This window comes from Electrophorus electricus, chromosome 4, assembly GCF_041902795.1.
Source record: "Electrophorus electricus isolate QZ-2024a chromosome 4, ASM4190279v1, whole genome shotgun sequence".
NCBI lineage: Eukaryota > Metazoa > Chordata > Actinopteri > Gymnotiformes > Gymnotidae > Electrophorus > Electrophorus electricus.
The window spans coordinates 11,068,158-11,087,873 of NC_137500.1; the positions used below are offsets into that span (position 1 = coordinate 11,068,158).

The window sequence follows — 19,716 nt, forward strand, 5'->3', positions numbered from 1 at the left end:
TTGAAAGAAAGAGATTGTTAGTTGAGTGTGTCAGTGTAGCAGGGCAAATGACTGCATGATGTATGCTGGAGGCTATAGGAGGACCTCACCAGAAGGTTGAAGGACAGCTTTAGTTTCTGGATACTGTTAATGAACTCTGCCTCAGATGGAGTTATGGCTCTCAGAGTTAACATATCCTCTGGACATAACCACAAAACCGACATTAACAATATTACACACACAAACACAACAAACATATGAAAATGAACTGTAATGAATGCAAATGTGACTTATAAATCTTTTGTCATGTTGCGTTACAGATTAAAGTGGCTTCTTCTTAAGAAAGATGGCCTCAGTCGAACTGTATTTACTCATATTATATGTATCTCAAAATTGCCAACTTGTGCATGCACTCTAGGCAAACAATATTTTTCAAATTTTATAAACTGTTTTTTGTAAGAAACACAGTACTGAGACAGTTTGGTTGAGAATTTTAAATTGTAATGTTTGCTGATTCTGGGCAGGCTTCCATAATAGTATTGTTGATTTTAGTGCAGCCTTTGACACTGTTAATCACGGTATCTTCCTGAACATGCTTAGTCAGCCTGTTGGTATATTGGGAACTTTTCTAAGTTGGTTTGACTCTTATTTCTCCAACAGAACAGAAGTGTTTGGTGTCACGTGGAGATTCTATTGCTGTGTGTGCCATATGCTTGTTCCCTGTTTAATTTTAGTTTTTATGCTTCCTTTGGAGTTTTAATCCTGTGTTTATTATTTCTATGCAAATGATTCACAGCTGCACCTCTCTGTTTAATGCAATGCCTTCAGCCTTCATCTAATGGAGCGTATTATACAGAGATGTTTACATGTCAGGTCTTGAGTTTCTGGAGAGACTCTGAGACGAGTCTCAAGTCCCCTTAGAAATTTTGTGTTTAGTCTCATTATTTATAGTTTATAGTCTCATTTATTTATAGGTTGCTATTTATGAGGTGCATTCTCAATCGCAAAGCCATGGAACATTGCCTGAAACCTAATGTTAAATTTATGCTGGTCTACAAACTAACAGTAGCTAACATAAAAATGGAAGTAGGACAATGGAGCTACAAAAGCTAGAAACTGCTTAAAATGGCATGCAGCTTACTAGAACAAGCATGTATTAGCTAGTTAGGATGTTTACTGTCTGTACCAAACTTTGGGTGCATTTCTCCAGTATCCTTTATACTAATGCTGGTGTAACACTTCAATTGTCTTTCTCATTCAAAGATTTTGTACCCGAAGATGATGGCTCATTGTATGCATCTTATCTCAAACAAGTCTAATGTCAACTGAACTAGAATGCTCTGACCTTACAAAGTAAAATATGGTGTCCCACAAGGGACAGTATTGGGTTGCTTATGATTTTCATTATATATGGTACTGTTAGGTACAATTATTTGTAAGCATAGCATTACCTTCCACTGTTACATGTACAATACTCAGCTATATAAATCTGTTAATCTTGTGATTCATATACACTTAATAAAATTGAGGATTATGTAAAGGAAACAAAAAAATGCATGTCAACTAACTTTCTCCTTCTGAATTAAGGTAAGTTTCAGGTGTTATTGTTCAGACCCAAGGCTGCAAGAGGCAAATTATCTAATATTCTTCTGAACCTTGATGGTTTTTCACCAAACACTGAAAACTATTTTTAAAAATGTTAGGTATTATTATTGACTCTGATTTCTCATATGACACTCACATATGTAATGACTGACTATAATTTTTTCATAAGGTACAGAGAAATTAGTCCATTATTGCAATGGTGTTATAATTAGATGCTCTAAAAAGTCATTGAATAAACTCCAACTTGTATAGAATGCGGCACCCAGAGTCATTACAAGCACTATATAATTTAACTAAAGTCTTTTTCTTTCAGCTCTGCACTGGCTCCCAGTTAAGTTTCAAACAAACTTTAAAATACTCTTGCTGCTGTATAAAGGAAGCAGCTAACAGCTATCTTTTAACAGATGTTTTGGGTGTTGGAAGAAAGCTAGTATTTCTGTTTGTGTCATAGCCTATGTTCTGGAACAAATATATTGTGCTGCTACTTTTGGTTGCAACTGATTTTCACATATTTTATATTTTACATTCATTTATTCCACATCTGGCTTTTCAAATCCATAGCCTACCTGTTCATACAAATTCCATATCAGTCACGGTTCCCCCTGTATCCTTGTTTTTATTTTAGTTTTGTTTCTGTCTATACCCATGTCTCATGTTTTGTTACACTTCACTGTTTGAACCTGTGTCTCTTTTCCCCCAACTGATCTGTGAACCTCTTGTTGTCAGCAATTGTAATCAACTCCATATTTCATTTTGTATCTCTGTGTTTCTTTATTTTACTATAAAGAAAAGCACCTAGCATTACACTAGAATAGACCTGCTCACTGGTGACAAAGCATCTAAATTAATGCCAGAAAATAGTTGAAATGATGCTGCTATTTCCATCCACCCACTCCATGTAAACTGAAGCCAATAAGTGACCGTGCATTGTCTTCTCCTTGATATGACTGCTGATTCAAATGCCATTTTAAAGAAACAGTTTAAAACTAATTTATATATCTTTATGACCACCGTTCATGAGTGGTGATCATGAGTATTGGGTCTTTTGTGTTTTTTGGGCTTTTATTGTGATTTATTTATTGTTTTGGTCTTCCTTTTGTATTTTAGTAATTTATTTATTCTTGTTTTCATTTATTGTGCAACATTTTATTGTACAACACTTTGTACCTTTGTCTTAGAAAAGTTATGTATAGATACATTTTATTTTATTTTTTTGATAATGGAGCAGACCAGTGGTTGCATGAGGGCGAATGGAAGATGAATGGAAGGTAATACCTGCAGCCTTCTGCAGCTGTACCACAAAGATCTCAATGTCATCCAGGGCACAGTTTAGGATTTGCTAAACAAAACACACACACACACATACTCTCTCTCTCTCTCTCTCTCTCTCTCTATAAGGAGAGAGACTGCAATTACATCATTATGCCAAAAGCCTGATTCCTGATCTTAGCAAGATTCTTCTGGGTATAAGCTCTGTGCATGTATGTGTGCATTTGTGTGTACATGTGTGTGGGTTCGTGTTACTGTGTCTGTGTCCTCCTTCTGATGTTAGTCAATGAAAGAAGCACTCACCACATCCTTCTCAGTGTGCTGGGCAAGTTGCTCATGGGATTCTGTGTCCTGCTGTGCTAAACCTTCCCTCTCTACACCTAACAGACAAACACACAGATGGAGATGTAGTTTAAAGTATTGTGTGTATACTATGACACTGTGTTTGTGTGTCATAGTATACACACAGTACTTTGTGTGTGTTCTATTGTCTATTGCTAAAATGTGACCTTTGAGCCCAGGGGTAGGACCTTTATGCTCTGAGGGGGGAATGATTGTCTTACGCTGCTGCTTCATGTTCTCTTGAATCATCCTGTGGGATGAGTGTGTGTGAGTGTGCGCAGTTTCTGCAGGACTTACATGCAGTACTTTTGTACAAAGTTAAACTAGAGCTCTCCACTTTAAAACACCAGTTTATGAGCAACAGTACTGATCTATGACACTCAAAAAGAAATCACAGGACATTTCAGAACTCTTTAATACCTCGGCATCCTACTTAAATTATCCTTCCATAGGCACATATACTGCATGGCTTCTCTCCCTAGCCAGACAGTGGATCATGGTGGAGGAAGGTAACAGAGCTGGAAGACAAGCTTAGCCTTTTTGCTCACCCCTCAGCCCTTAAGATCAAACTTTACACTCTGAACCAGAGACTCACTTCAGTGTCTGAGGTCTCATCTTCTTGCCATGTTTATTGTCTCCAAGAGCACTGGCAATGTCAGCATGCACAATATCAGCCTGAAACAAATGTACACAAACACAGGCACACCCACCCACCCAAACAACCACAAAACCACACAGTTCACACTGCATGCATAAACAGAGCTTATTTTTACACATAAGCAGAGCTTATTTTTACACATAATTCATAATTACGCCTGACACAGCTTATGGGAGTACTATGGGATGGGTGTTGAAATTCTTTGATGGTGGTGCTTTAACTGCATCAGATTTGAATAGTTAGAATCAACTATAATCGATTACAATAATATTCCCTATATTATGCTCTCATTTTTTTCGGCCAAAATAACATTTTTAATTGGTCAATTTAAAAATCCACTAGGTCCAGATACCCAAACTGGTCCTGGCACACCAACAGTGCAGGCTTGTGTGTCAAGACAGGAAGTATGCAATTTATAGCCAATGTTAATTCTACAGAATCTGAAGCACCAAAATGATTGGAATGAACATAACCATGGTGAAACCTGAGACTTCATGAAAAATTTAAATCTTTCCAGAAAGAACTGTAATCAGTTCAAATTATGTTGAGGTCAGAACTAAATACCCATATTCTATGTGTTAAAATGACATCATCATCTTTATACTATATGCTTATATGAGTAGCTATATGTAAATGAATGTGTGCTTATATGCACATTAGTGTGTAATTTGCATACACTGAAACACATTTACATCAAGAGTTCTCAATAGATGGAGCCTGGCCGAGGTCCAAACCTAAATTAATTTTATTGTGGACAAGATATGAAAAAAAAAATTTAAATAAAAAAAACCACTCTATTTGCATCCAAGAGGTGATACAACCATAATGGACATCAAAATACACATCCACCATGGACATCAAAATACACATCCTTCACGGACATCATCTCCAAAATACACATCCATCATGGACATAAAAATACACATCCGCCGTGGACATAAAATTCCCATTTTTTGATAGTAAGGTGTGAGGTGAGGTTCTCCTACCGCCCACTATCCTTTCGGTATATACTCATGCACCTGCAATAACGCTGGATCATTGTTATTCAGTGGATAATTATCAGTGTTATTCATTGGACAAATGTTTAGCAACATTAGCATAATGTGTAAGTAATTACAGATTTACAAACCATTGTCATGAAATGGAAACCATTTGTAATTTATTTTATGAGAACAAATTATACAAACATTTGTTGCATTTGGTGCCCCCATCCCACTAGTAATATTATTTAATCCCTCTCACCTGTAGAGATCAACCAATCCCTCTGAATTATTTTTTTCAGTTTTATTTTGAAAACTCTGATTTACATTTTTTTTTAGCATTTTATTGCATGCAACACCTGTGTATGCATGTGTGTGTGTGTGTGTGTGTGTGTGTGTGTGTGTGCTTGTGTGTATGTCTCACCGCCACATCATCACAATAGAAGAAGTGTATGTTGAGTTTGTGTTGTTCTGTGTCCTGACAGACCAGCAAGACCACAGAGGGATAGCGAGTCTTATTCAGAACTGTCTGACTGTGATGCACTGTGGAGAGTGGGAAATTCTCCAGCTCCTCCTGTTATTCAGGGAGAGAGAGATTAAATTGTTAAATGAGGTAAACGCAGTCCAGCAAAGGCAGAGCAGTAAAGAAACATAATACAGCAACAAAGGCTCATAGAGATAGTGAAAACAATAGCTCAGAGTGGAATATCTGAGAAAAACAGGTTGTTAAAGATGGTTTCTCTAAACTGATGACAGAGAGGGATGTCTTTGAGTATAGGCAATCAGATCACTCTCATACTGACTGACTGTCACGGATGGTCCTGGTAATCCTAACTATCACCTGAGAAGTACTGATTTGTGAGGATATCATCTGTCTTTAATTTAAGGACTCTGCATTGAAGCCTCATTTGTGAAGTCTTGTTTGGTTAGCTAGCAGTCCTGAGCCATGTTTGTTCTCCAAGTGTTTCTGTGTCTTCTGGTATTTTTCAACCTGAATTTGTTTTGTGTCTGTGGATTTGCCCTCTCAGATTCTGTTTGCCTTAGTGTAGTTTGTAATTTCACAATATACCTGCATTTGAATTCCACCTACCTTTTCCAATTTTTACACTGGTATAGAAATCAATTCGCAATAGTGCTAATCACAGCAGAATAAATGACCATAAAACACAAGGACCAATATAAACACCCCATTCATCAGATTCAGAAACCATGCTATCATCAAATTCAGAAACCATGCAATTTGCTAATAATTATTGCTGCATTGTTGCGCACTTGATGAACTATGATTTATGTTTGTGTGGCACACACACACACATATCCATGGACACATGAAGCACTCACCATAGTGTCACAGTCCAGAAGTGTGATAGCCTTGTTGCTGACCTGCAGAAGCATCTCCTGGATCCAAATTTTGTCTTTAGTGTCCAGGAGAATCAGCTTCTTCACTGTATTGTCACTTAATTTGCCACCAGGCTTTGACATGCATGTTTGAAAAATCTTGTAAGTCACAGCTGGTTTGAATGCTCACGCTACAAAAAGGGACTGTTTGTTTCCAGCTAGGCACTTACAAAGCTGTTACCAAGAAATCACAGTATATCTGTTCTTGTGCTAATTACTCTAGTACTTTTATCACTCTTTATATCTTGGTCATCATTATAATGCACTAGTCATGTGGAATTATTATTGTTTCTTGTTATGCATCTAAGCAAGTTTAAAACAAATTTAAACTCTGTATGAACCTGTTAATACTGCATACATTAATATGTGAAACCAAAACCAGAATTGATGAAAATTAAATTTCCACACATTTCCCCTTGTCAGGGAAGCACCTGTCATGCACACTTCTTACCACCAGAGGTCCTCGTCCTCTGTGTACTAGTGATCTCTATGGTGACTCATCACAATCACCTGTGTCCTATCAGCCTTATCACCACACTATATATAATGCTTCCAGTGAGTCCTATTATTTGTGAAAGTATTGCCAGCAGTCCCTGCCTGCATACAAAGCCTATTATTACTACTGCCTATTTGGATGTTGACTTCTAGCCAGTCTTCTGTTTTTGTGAATGTTGCCTTAAAACTTGCCTGCACCATTGCATCTCTGTTTACTGGTTTCCAATGTTTTCTGTAAAGTTCCTGCACATGGATCCTAACTCTGTATCTGAGTCTGCATCTTCGCACCCTTTTGTGGGTATTTCAGCCACATACATGATGCCAGAGCAAAATTTAGATCATAGAAGACACCATCATCAAAGAAATCCTTGGGCAGAAACAGGAGACATTTTACTTTTATGCCAGAAAGAATAAAGAGAAAACAAATTTGCTTCAGAATAAGTATGAATAAATGAGAGTGGGGCCAGGGATAGAAAAAACTGACTGCAAATGATGGTCAGTGGAACACAGACAGTCCTTAGAATAGTATGACCAACAATACTGACCACTGGAGATGTCATGAGAGAGAAGGGTATTCTTAAGTACTCATGAACCATTTCTAAAAGGGATATAACAAGAATGTAATTTTTCAATTTCAGATGTTGTAGGGGGAACACCACCTTCCCATGAAACCTGAGTCCAGCCAGTTAGCAAAAGCATCTGTTAATGTTTTGAGGTCTGGAGGGACTGTACAGAGTTTGCCTGCCATTACTAAAAGAATGGTTATACACTGTCTTCCGTGCCATCAAATTCCATTGCGACCAGCAAGGTTTCTTCAGGAACTGTAAAACATAACTTGGTAAGTAACCACTGTGAATTTTTTTCTCATACTCTGTAAACCTGCTAGTATATGTGTGCCTGGGACAATGTGAAGGAGAGATGCTTAATTAGCAAGATCTTATCAAAATGCCTATGGATAGTGTTACCGCCATGCCTGACCCATATCTAAGGTTAAACTCTGACAGAGCAGTATTTATTCAAATCGTCCTCCATAATTGATCAAAAAACCCTGATCTTTCAGAGTGCCAGAGGGTTTTGTGTTACCTACATGCATTAAACATCCAATTGAACCACACACCCACGTATCTGCATGTCCGATCACAGTGTACACTAACACTGGAGAGTTTTCAATGGGCTGTGAAAGAAGACTAGGGCTCATTCAGAGCATAAAGGTCCAAGCCAAGCACACGAAAAGAAGCAGGCATGAGCCAGACGAGAGCAAGAGCCATGAAGTGGAACAGTTAAAGGGAGCTCTTGTCCCAGAAGAACACTGCTATCAGTGCCAGTTAGCATTACATGCCTTACAAGTGAAATAAAAGTACTTTCAATCACTGCATCGACTCTGAATTCATGCAGCAGGAAGCCTAGCCACGGCTTTTAGATCACGACACTGACATGTACTTTTTGTATTTTTTAACTTAAATTCTCACTTATAGGAAAAAGTTAATCATCAGTTCAGAGAGCACGAATGAGCAGTAGCCCTTTAGAAACAGATAAATAGCCTGTAAGCCGAATCATGAAATCAATACTCTGGTGTGCAGGTCTCTAAAGCTGCATGAAACAGCACACAGTAGTGATTCTCTGATATTGAAGTGCATGTGTAAGCATGGAAACCTGATACTAGAGAAGCTGTTTGTGAGTGAGAGAACACTGAGCATGTATACGCATTAGTGCATGAGTGGCAGGAGAGAATAAGAGCAAGGGGAAGGGGGCTGCACAGTTAAAAAATAGATCAACAGAAGGAAAGACACAGGGAGAGAGGAACAGAGCAGTTCAAGCTTCTTGTGGATACCAAAAATCACAAAAATGTTTACAAGCTGTCTCTGGCATCTATTCCGTCAAAACCCAAAACATGCCATAGTAAACATAACCTTTTTGTTAGTCTGCCAATATTATATGTATTGCACCACTGTGATGCATGTATAGTGATAGATGACATATGTTGCCAAAAATAGCAAAGAGCCTTGACAATACAATTTCACTGAAAGTGCCCACAGAGTGAGTCAGTTATGTCTGATCATGTTTGATAAATGTGCCAATGGTTTGATTGTAACTACTATACAGCAGTGCTATACAAAAAACTAAAATCGGCTCAAACATTAATTTGCCACTTAAAGTCCACACAGTTACTGGAAAGAGCAGGCACTACACCTCCATGCTACAGTTTAGCAAGAAAATGAAAGGGCAGGAGAGGTAAGTGCCTCACCTGGACATGGTGCTGTGAAGTTTCCTGTATTATCAAATTTGAGTTGAAGTATTTCTTGCTCTGATTGGGGAATAAAAACGGTTATAGAGTTACAGAACAACACATAGCACTGTGAATGCAAGTGTTATCATCCAGTAAATTACTAGAACTTGCAAAACCTAAGTGAGTAGGACAACGATACGAGCCAAAACAACATTAGACTATGTAAACCACAAAATCCCTCGTATAAGTAAACAATCCTGGAGAATAAATAGAGCAGAGCTTACACACACATACAAACTAACTTCAGTACCACATTTTGATGTGATAGAGGGAAGATATATGAGGCATGTCAATTGTACTAAAAGCTAAAGGTAAAAAACATAGCCACACATACACACAACGGAAAGTAAACAGGTCATACACAGCTGGGAGTTATTCCAGAAAATGGGTTTAGCAATTAACCAAGATCTGTGCATTTAAACTCAGTGTGTGGAAACAGGGTTGTAAGTTCCAAAAATCAGGCTGAGAATAAGTGTAGGTTAGTTGCTATGGCAACAAATGCTGTTCCAGTGCAACTCTAGATTCAGCCATTATTCTGTCTTTAACAGAGAGTGATGAACATAACATACAGCATTTCTTTTTTGCCAGTGTGGTTTATTCAAAAAGCAGGCTCAAATATTTTCTTGGGCATAATTCTGTGAAAGTCAACAAGATCTCCATGTAATTAAAATTTTTTAAGTAGACTTTAAAAAAGATGTGTGAGTTGTTCGTTTAACACGAACATTTAACATGAATCCCCACTCCTATTACTGCTCTGTGAGTAGTAAATGCATGTGAATACTATATCCATGCTGTTCATGTGCAGATTTTCCTATAATTCTATACTGTATTTCACACTATATTTGCTTTTCTCCACTATCAATAGCAGTTAATAATAACAACAACAACAACAATAATAATAATAATAATTGGATGTGTGATACATATTAGTCTACAAATCTGCATAAGGCATGTCACTTTGTCATTGTATTATAATCCTATTTTCCTTCCCACGTGATCAAGACAGATGGTTTCCTACTTGGAGACAGAGGGTATCCCTGCCTGCTGTCTCTCATGACACCACATATTGACCCTGCTACAGGAGTGTAGCCAGGACTGAAATAGAAACATAGGCCCAGCCAAGTTCCAGTGTATGAGGGGACTCTGAGTGGTCTCCCCTGCAAAGTCATGACACTTTATTGTGGCTTGTTTGGTACTACAGACACCGCACCACAATGACCAGAGGAAGCTCCACAACTGTGGTAAAGAGACAACACTGGCAATAAATTATTTCTCACTAAATGCTCAAAACCAACACCCGCACATATCTTTCAAAAGGCTGTAAGCCTAGACATTTCTTTATTGAATAGGGATTTTTTTTTTTTTCAAATTCTGTTTCATGGAAATATTTAATCTCCCTTGTTTTTCATGATTTTTACACATGGAGCTATAAAAATCATATATGACCCTATGTATTAATTGTGTTTTGTTTCTTATACATTAACATTTTTTCATATATTTTGGGTGCACAGTGCCTCTCAGGACTAGAGATTGGGTTTGTGTCCTTATATGGGTGGTGTTTGCATATTCTCCCTGTGTCTGCAAGGGTTTCCTCCGGGGTCTCCAGTTTCTTTCCACAGTCCAAAAACATGGAGGTTAGGTGAACTGGCTATCTCGAATAAAATTGTCCTGGTGTGTGTGTGTGCATGATTGCATGTGTCAGAATGTATAATAAAATTGTCCTAGTCTGAGTGTATGTGAATGAACGTGTGTTTGCACACCCAGTGGTGGATGGTACTGTGTCTTGGGTATTGTTCTCTCTCCCCTCCCTACACCCGATTCAGTCCCCCAGGGAGCTGAGGTTTCTGAATGAGAGTCTGCAGTTGGCTGCTGCTACTCACCAGCAGCATGTGGCTGTATGTAAAAGCTGTGTTAATTGTAAAGAAACCTTAGGTTCCTTGAAAGGTGCTATATAAATATAACTTCATTCATACATGCTACCTTTAATGCATTCATGACTTTGGACACATTGATCTTATGCTATGTGACTTGATGTAAGATGCTCAAAATCAGCATATGTAAATCCTGTGTAAATTTCCATTCTTCTTGTAATCTACAGAGTTAAACTCAACAGTAAGACCACTATATGAATACCACTACAGAAATGTATTAGCTATGAGTAAAAAAATCTCACCATTCCGAATTATGCTTAAAACCAAACTTTTTCTTTGCTGTCAACACTCTTTAATATACTCTTGGATTACATAGGTTTAAAATATGTATAGAAATATCTTAAAATAAAAAATCACAATTAATGCAAATAAAAATTAACCAGCCAAAGTTAGCTAGTTTGTCAAATTGTCACTGAAGCTTGAGAATTAAAATATTGTTCATGTTACATTAATTAAATAATGTGAAGGATATTCTGTAATTAGCTGAAAGAAAAATACGGTTATTAAATATCTCATTAAAGTACTGAACATGAAAACTGGTTAAGATGATTCATGTAAGGTTACATACATGCATACATAAAAGAATTTTCGTGTATCGTTACCTGATTGACAGCTAACCTAGCTATTTTTGTAGCTTACTAACTTTAAATGACAGATCTTTTGATAATTAAGTTAATAAGGTGTTTTTGTGATGATGAAATTATGAGTTTCATTCCAAAGATTGATGGCAATGAAGACACGTTTACTGATTATGGATAACCATAATATGGATTTTAAACAATGCTATGAGATAAATGTCCACTTTGGGACCAGAGCTGTTGTAAAAGTTAACTGAGTCAACACCACACAAGGTTGTTCTTTGAAAAAAATTACTACTTTAAAATTTGCAAACCCCAGCCCATGATCTAACCAGGTCAATATTAATGTCGACCTGCACAGCTAAACTTTCAACAGCTCTGTAGGGATTGTAAAGAACAAAAAAAAACAACGGAGTAATGGGCTTGGTGGACATTCATATTTAACAGAAAATGTTCACTCCAGACATATTCTCAAACTGTAGACCAGGGGTTCTCAAAGTTTAACACTGCCCTGGCATAATGGTCCAAAAGAAAACCAAACAATTTTTTATGTAAAATTGTTTGCATCAGGCACCTGCAGCTGCTTTGTCTCGAACTGATGATGCTTAATTTGCTTTGAGTTACTTCTGTGATATACTTTTATTTGTGCATATCTATTAAAGTTTATATGTTTATACTTTGAACATAATTGATCTATCAATTTGTATTTATACTAATTACTTTTTTTACTTATATTTAGTAAAATATAATATACTGTAATATGGTAGAACTTTCATTACACCTAAATAACTTCAAAGTCAGCAGAACATTTCATACGGTGATGAGTTTGCTGAAAAAGCCAGAACTGTCACATCACAATGAATTACAATCAACTGCTTATGAATGATTGACCATGGAGGGGGGAACACAAATCATATTACAAATCAATCTGTGTAACTGGTGAGTCCCTCCACTAGCTGGTAGATAGTGCTAAATAGTCTAAAGTGGTTGTATTTCACCAGAAAGGATTTCAACACCAGGATGTGTTTAGAGGAGTAATAGGTAGTTTTTACCACCAAAACATAGCACCGTATTTATGAAAGTGATTAATATTTTTGCATTTTAAAAAGTGCAACTCAGATGAGATGAAGAATAAAATTGCTTTGAAGTTCTCAATTGAAGCAGTTTATGTTCCATAGATCATGTCCCCCAAATGGAGGTGGCCATTTTAAAAAAAAGATTTGTCATATATCTGAAACATTTAGGCCAAGTGTTGGTATAATGGTTGTTTCGTAATGTGAATAAGAATCTTTGGAAAAATAACTTATTGCTGCTTTAAAAACCATTGCATGTAAAGGGGGATCATATCAAGTTTGATGAAGCATCTAGCGACACATAGGTACACGTGAAAGCAGAGGGATGTACTGTACTCAGTAGTATGGGGGTCACTGGCCCAAACAATGGGGAGGCAATTGTGCATTGTGTGTGTGTGTTTGTGTGTGTGTGTGTCTCTTTGTAAGTTCAAATGTACCTTAAAAATGCATTCTTTAATGTTGTTGACCTGTTGTTGTCTTTTAAGTACAGGTTCAGACACAGGCACTGTTTTAAAATTATAATTTTAGCACCAGCATTGGAAAACCCCAAACGATACTCAACCCTACTCTTTGCTAAAGGAGGTCCATGAGACACTGGTTTTGTCTGTTTATACTCTTAGACTGGCATTTATAAATTCATGTATTATGTATTTTGGATCTCTACCATCATAAAGAAAGAAGCTATTCTGAGAGGGAAGAAAGGCACAACTCTCAAAGCCTCTGTTATATATTTATATTACTCAAATGTACACAAACACACCCGCACACACCTTTTTCCCAGTGCATACTCATAACATCCAGGCAGGGATTGAGCTAAACTGTGTAAATTCTGACAGACACTCACATTAGTACATAGACACACATAGATTTTAAGAACATGAGACTCCTGTAAATGAGTGCCAGAATTACCAGGATACACAGCAGGAGTGTCTGGAATCAACTGTCACCATGACATTGCTGCTGATATTAACAAGTGATAAATCAATGATCAGAAATGATGATGTGACCCAGCATGAGGACCCCTGATGAGGGCCATGGGTGTGGCCATGATGGAAAAGACAGTTGTGGGACAGTGTCACGCGTAGGAATGCTCCCTGGAGGTAAAAGTATTGTGATGAAGAATGTCACTCTCAGAAGGGGAGGAAGGTTAAATGGATACTCTGGCTGCTATGCCAGGGAGCTGGCTCTTTGGTCTGGTGGTCAGAGCTCATGTTTACCTTCTGTTGGTCCTGGATTTGAGTCCCGGGTAGGGTGGCTGCCTTCAGCCTTCGTTACAATGTTTAAATAAGTAGACACCCATAAAGGGCAGACAGCAATATCTTAATACATAAAATATAGAGACCCACATAGCTTAATAGCCATAAAATATAGAAATCCACATTGCTTACCATATAGGGCCTTAGCACTGATTTTGCTGTCAGATCTGTCCACCCCACTGCAGGAAGAGGATGAGGAAAGACTATTTCTACTTAATTGCCCAAACTGATCTTTAATATGCAAGATACCTAAACACACTTTTCTCCAGCACTAAAACACTCTCAGGCTCTGATATATGAAATGGTGGCTTATAGATTTCTTAGAGTTTTAGCTAAGTGATGTGATACGACTATACCGGATAAGACTAAGATAATCTACAGGTCTTCACCACATATAGGAGCAAGACAGGGGGCAAGAAGAGACAGACAGAGAGAGATGTGTAGACAGAGAAAAAGAGAGAGAGAGACATCAAGTAAGTGATTAGTAAGTGATTCAGACTCACTTGGCCTGCCTCACTGGAGGTCCCACAAGATTTATGTTCCACCTGAGAGAGAGAAAGAAACAAAAAAGAGAAACCACCACATCAGGCTGAACCCACATCCAGGAAGTCTGGTCTCCAGGATCCTGCACACACCACGCTCCAGATTTGCCCTCCTCACACACATGCAACACAATTTCAATTAGGCATGGTCATCCCCTGGGTACTAATTTCCATCACCTCTTTGCCATGTCTTTTCAGATGAAGTACCAGGTGATTGAATGTATTCACTGTAGGTATTGAATGAATTTACTGTAATTATTGACCTCTGTGTTGAACCTGATAGTGGTTCCTGTTTGAATGATGATAGTGAGGTGCTGTCATTAGAACACAGTTGAATATAAACCTGTAGTGCAGTTTTTTGCTTTTTCTGTAATTGAGTAATTTACACATCCATAAAATTATGCTTCACATTAAAAACTCGACAAATCCATCTGAAAGCTCTATCAATACATGTATGAAAGCTGAATCTGTAATGTTTCAAGACCAGGCAGAATGCTTGAGGAGTGTAGGAAAATGTTTTAATGAAATAGACCAAAAACTGAAAGGAGCAATCAGGGCACAGAAGAGCATTGATACCACGAGGCAGATAAACATGAGCAGGAGGGACATCTGAGCCATAGTCAAAATCTTTCCAAAAATAATGAAACCAGAGAGTACTAGATAATCAGGCAAATGAATACAGAAGGACAATCAAAAAGACAAATGCCAATACCAGAAAAATGAAAGCATGAAAGGAAAATAGACTAAATCAATTACTATATGAGATCCATTGTGAAATCCATGTCTGAAAGTGATTTGAAAACAATAATAAATAAATGCTATTATGAGGATTGAGCTTTTTCTGACAGGACCAACAGCAAGGGATAGGGATATTTGATAGTGACTTTACTGAGACCACTATAATCTATAAAAGGACGTAGTCCTCCATCCTTAAAAATAAAGAAGAAACCAGCCGCCACAGGGGAAGTGGATGGACGTACAGTTATGTGCAAAATAATAGCAGTGTGTTTAAAACAACTGAGAAAAAGCTCAATCCTCATAATAGCATTTATTTCCATATACACAAAGGCACTGGGAGCACTGCAGATTCAATTCCAAATGAAAACATGAACGAAATATAAATTTTTTAACTGAAAATGAAGAAAAAAGAATAATAGGCTGTTAAAAAAAAATAGCACTATCTTCATTTTCATTTACAAACTCAAATATTTACAGTATTCAGTACCTGCAAACAGATATTCCAGCCCAAACTGACTGGACTACATTCCACAGTTCTTCTGCATTCTTGGGTTTTGCATCAAAAACAGCATTTTTGATGTCACTCCACAAATTCTCAATTGGATTGAGGTCTGGGGATTGGGCTGGCCACTTCATAACATCAATCTTGTTGGTCTGGAACCAGGATGTTGCCCACTTGCTTGTGTGTTTGGGGTCGTTGTCCTGCTGAAACACCCATTTCAAGGACATTTCTTCTTCTGCATAAGGGAACATGACCTCTTCCAGTATTTTGATATATTCGCATGCCTGGTATGCGATAAACGGGTCCGATTCCAAAGTATGAGAAACATCCCCAAACCATTATGCTTGCACCTCCATGTTTTACAGTCTTCACAGTGTACTGTGGCTTGAATTCAGTGTTTATGGGTCATCTCACAAACTGTCTGTGACCTTTAGACTCATTAAGAACAATCTTGCTCTCATCTGCCCATAGAATGTTGCGCCACTTCTCTTTACGCCAGTCAGTGTGTTCTTTGGCAAACTGTAAGCTTTTCAACATGTCTTTTTTTCAGCAGTGGTACTTTACAAGGGTTTCTTGCAAGTAGTTTGGCTTCACGTAAGCGTCTTCTGATAGTTGCAGTACTCACAGGTGACTGAAGATCTTCTTTGATTTCTCTGGAGCTGATCATTGGATGCTTCTTTGTCATTCTTGTTATTTTATGATCTACGTGGATGAGAGTATTTCTTTTCCTACCATGTGTTTCAGGTTTTATTTGGCATTTTAAAGTATTTGAGATCATTTTAGCTGAGCAGCAATCAGCCTCCTTGCGTGTTGGTAATAACAATGTGTGCTAATTAACAGATACATTAACAAGCAAAAACTTCATCACTCCTAATGAAGGAGGAACTCAGCTTTTGGCTCTTTTGAGGTCTTGATGTCCTTGCTTGCTGGTTTACCATTTCCACCACAGCTCAGAGAGGGTATGGGGAGAAGGGGTTTAGGGAGATTTAGAAGAGTAGTGAACAGAGGCCTACATTAGCACAAATGCTGGCTAAGTCATCAGATCTCAATACTATAAGCATAACCCAAAGACATCATCTGAATGTTTATGTTATAGATAATTAGAGTGAATTTGGTGCTAAGGACCATTTTGGACCAAAAGAAACAGGTAGAACAACTTCTTATTTAATACTTTTAAATGCCACTATTTTCAACACATATGCACACACAAATTCCTGCACAGATGTCTGCTAAATCAAAACCCACACTAACATGGCTCCTCTGAATGAACTCAGTTATCTGATGACAGCTTTAAGCTTGAACAACCACAAACATGTTGTCTCATGTCACGATTACACTAAGCTCCACTTTATTGACTCGAATTCTTTTTGCAAGCTTCAGTAAATGGATAAGAACACTGAGATTATGGCCATTTAAGTTTTGCAAATGAATAAGCCTTTAGAAGTGAATCAAACATGGAAGATTTGAGAGTCATAATTTCTGCCCTAATGTTAATGATGAACAGTGAATTTCACTGTTCTTGTGAAACAGGCTGAGAGGCAGACCAAGGGGAGGTTTTGCCCATACATTTCACCTGTTCACCAGGTATAATAATGGTACATCCCAGAAAGACTAGCGAGTACTACTATATGTGACCCTTTATGCCACTTAGAAATGATGCACTAGTAGAGGAGCAGAGCTTATCTTACTGCTTCTAGCTGTTATGCCTGTTTTCATGCTTTCTCTGTTCTTCTCTTCTCCTGTTCCCTGCTTGTTTTCTGAGTGGTCTCTCACCTCTGTCATGAAAAAAGGTTGTGTGCATTTACATGAATTTATATTTCATTTTAATATTGTCACATGCATTTTAAAGGATTCCTTTGAGACATAAAACTACATGTGAATTATATGATTTTGTTTTTCATAATCATTTCCTACTATCTAGATAGCACAAGCTTGCAAAATGAGCAGTTTACTGGTTATATTTATCATTTTTTAAGCCTGTTATCTAGCTAAATTACTAATATAACCAATGCCTTTGCTTCAGTGGTTTAATATGCGTTTTTGGGAGGTTAAATTTGTGGCTTGTCTTAAAATGTATGCGTTATCTTATGCATGGCTGACTTGCTTTTAAATACTAATGTGGGTCTACTGCTAACTCAATATAGTGAACAGAGAAACTGAAAGAAAATGTGTTAGCCATTCAAGCATTTGGAGTAGGAAACATAGTACCTGTTGTAAATTCGCATTGGTGCTAGTAATTCTGCTCAACAAGCCAAGTTAGCCATACTGTTTTATGTTTTTTTCTTATTGACTTTTTACATTCATTATAGTGAGACATGCAAATATTTACTGGTAGAAGAACTCCATTAAATTGGGTCTAGGGACCCTCCTTCTTACGGCACTTTTGTGTAACCATGGACAAAGTTGACCTCAACATTATAAAAAGGGCTTTACAGTCAGTTACAACCACAAAGAAATATATAGGACACAATCACGAGGGAAATTATTCTTACCAGAACATGAGATCTCCAGTCCAATTATATTGTTTATTTTGTATTTATACAACTCCTAGAAGAAACCAAAAACACCATTTCATCCACTAAACAATCTACTGAGATGCATCGGTGGAAACTTTGCTCTGAATGGTAACACTCATGATAACAGTAGCCAAGGTGACGTGGGTAGCCATGCTTGTCCATTCAGAAAACAATGAGACAACAACGGCATCAGCAGGCGCAACAGGGGAGTGTCTCGAGCGAAGGAAGAGGGAAGTGACAGATGACTTGTGGGTAACTACCTGCAGTGCGAGCCGGGACGAGTCCTGCGTTCGCTGCAGATTCACATTTGGTAAGGGATAGCAGGCTATACGTACCCATTCTACCCAACCTAATGTAACAGGTAGAACATTAGGCCTTCTTTAAAAAGCAACACCACCAGTACCAGGGCAGACAAGTTTATTAATACAATCGAAAAACCACAAAACACACAGGAAAATCTGGTTCTGAGTTTAGGCACAAATGGGCTTCACTAACATTTAACGTTGTTACCATCACACATGTGCAAACGTCACTTTGTCAATACAGTCTGTGATAACTCAAATATTTCCACACCACACCTAATAAAATCCTACATCACAAAAAAACTCAGAATCAAAGAAAACTCATAGCAGGAACAAACTTATTGGGACCAAACGTGGAGGGAACAAAAACGTGACTCAGCCCCCTGCACACAAAATACTAAACAGATTATCCCCCATCATAAATGGAGCACAAAATCAACAAACATTAAAACACATCATATTTAAACATAACATCACCTTACAACATATTCCATATTTACCAAAATTGCGCTTATCCACTTAAAATGTTTTTACTTTTCCCACTGCTCTCCTTTCATTCAGGACGCAATCTACACCGCTGCAACACTGTTATTTTCCCGTGTCTGTTTGTGCCAACTAGAACACTTTCCAAATGCCATCCATCCACACGTTTAGCCTCTGCCATCTTTATACTGCTCAATTCCTTGCACTTAAATACATGTGCTCATGACGAATGGGGTTCCCCTCTCCTTAATTACATAGGTTCTGTGCATGCACCCTTCCCTCGATCACTTAACCCTATTCCATTTTCACTATATCACATCCCCCCACCCCCTTAACCATCCTCGTCACGAGAATTATACTGCCCCAATACCTAATCAATGTGAGAGCAAGATGCCCGACTCCCCCCAGCCAGAAGATCGTCAGCCCCACACCTCACGGATCTGGGCAAATGGTAAGGATTTGAATACTTTCCAGCCTTTGGCCTCATTGTTCTCCTTACCCTGGGTTGCCTTTCCTCATGCTCCATTACTTCCTCCTGCTGTTTCATTGGCACCCCACATTCTACCTCCCTATCCCCTATTGGGTTTGTAAATAAGTCCGGTAATTTCACATCACTATCCCACTCGTCCTCACTACCGGAACTGGAAAGATCTATACTTGACACATCTACTTCCATTCCCAATGGTGCCCTTATACTGGATACTGCCCTTGTAGATCTGCATGGCTGCAATTCATGACGATGCACCATTTTGCTATCTTGGAATCATCCATTGGTATCACCT

The 19,716-nt window shown here is 38.0% G+C and overlaps 1 protein-coding gene across 1 annotated transcript; it reads right to left on the reverse strand.

Annotated features, from left to right (window-relative positions):
- Positions 1–17: 17 nt before the first annotated feature.
- Positions 18–18,287, reverse strand: LOC113592353 (epidermal growth factor receptor kinase substrate 8-like protein 2). Its single transcript, XM_081713851.1, has 14 exons — positions 18,126–18,287; positions 14,355–14,396; positions 13,984–14,030; positions 11,214–11,218; positions 8,972–9,031; positions 7,631–7,647; positions 6,943–6,969; positions 6,175–6,289; positions 5,258–5,407; positions 3,791–3,870; positions 3,321–3,445; positions 3,157–3,233; positions 2,860–2,923; positions 18–178 (listed from the first exon to the last, which is right to left on the reverse strand). The coding sequence occupies exons 1-14, from the start codon at positions 18,131–18,133 to the stop codon at positions 18–20; spliced, it is 978 nt and encodes a 325-aa protein (XP_081569977.1). The 5' UTR covers positions 18,134–18,287.
- Between the last annotated feature and the right edge of the window lie 1,429 nt (positions 18,288–19,716).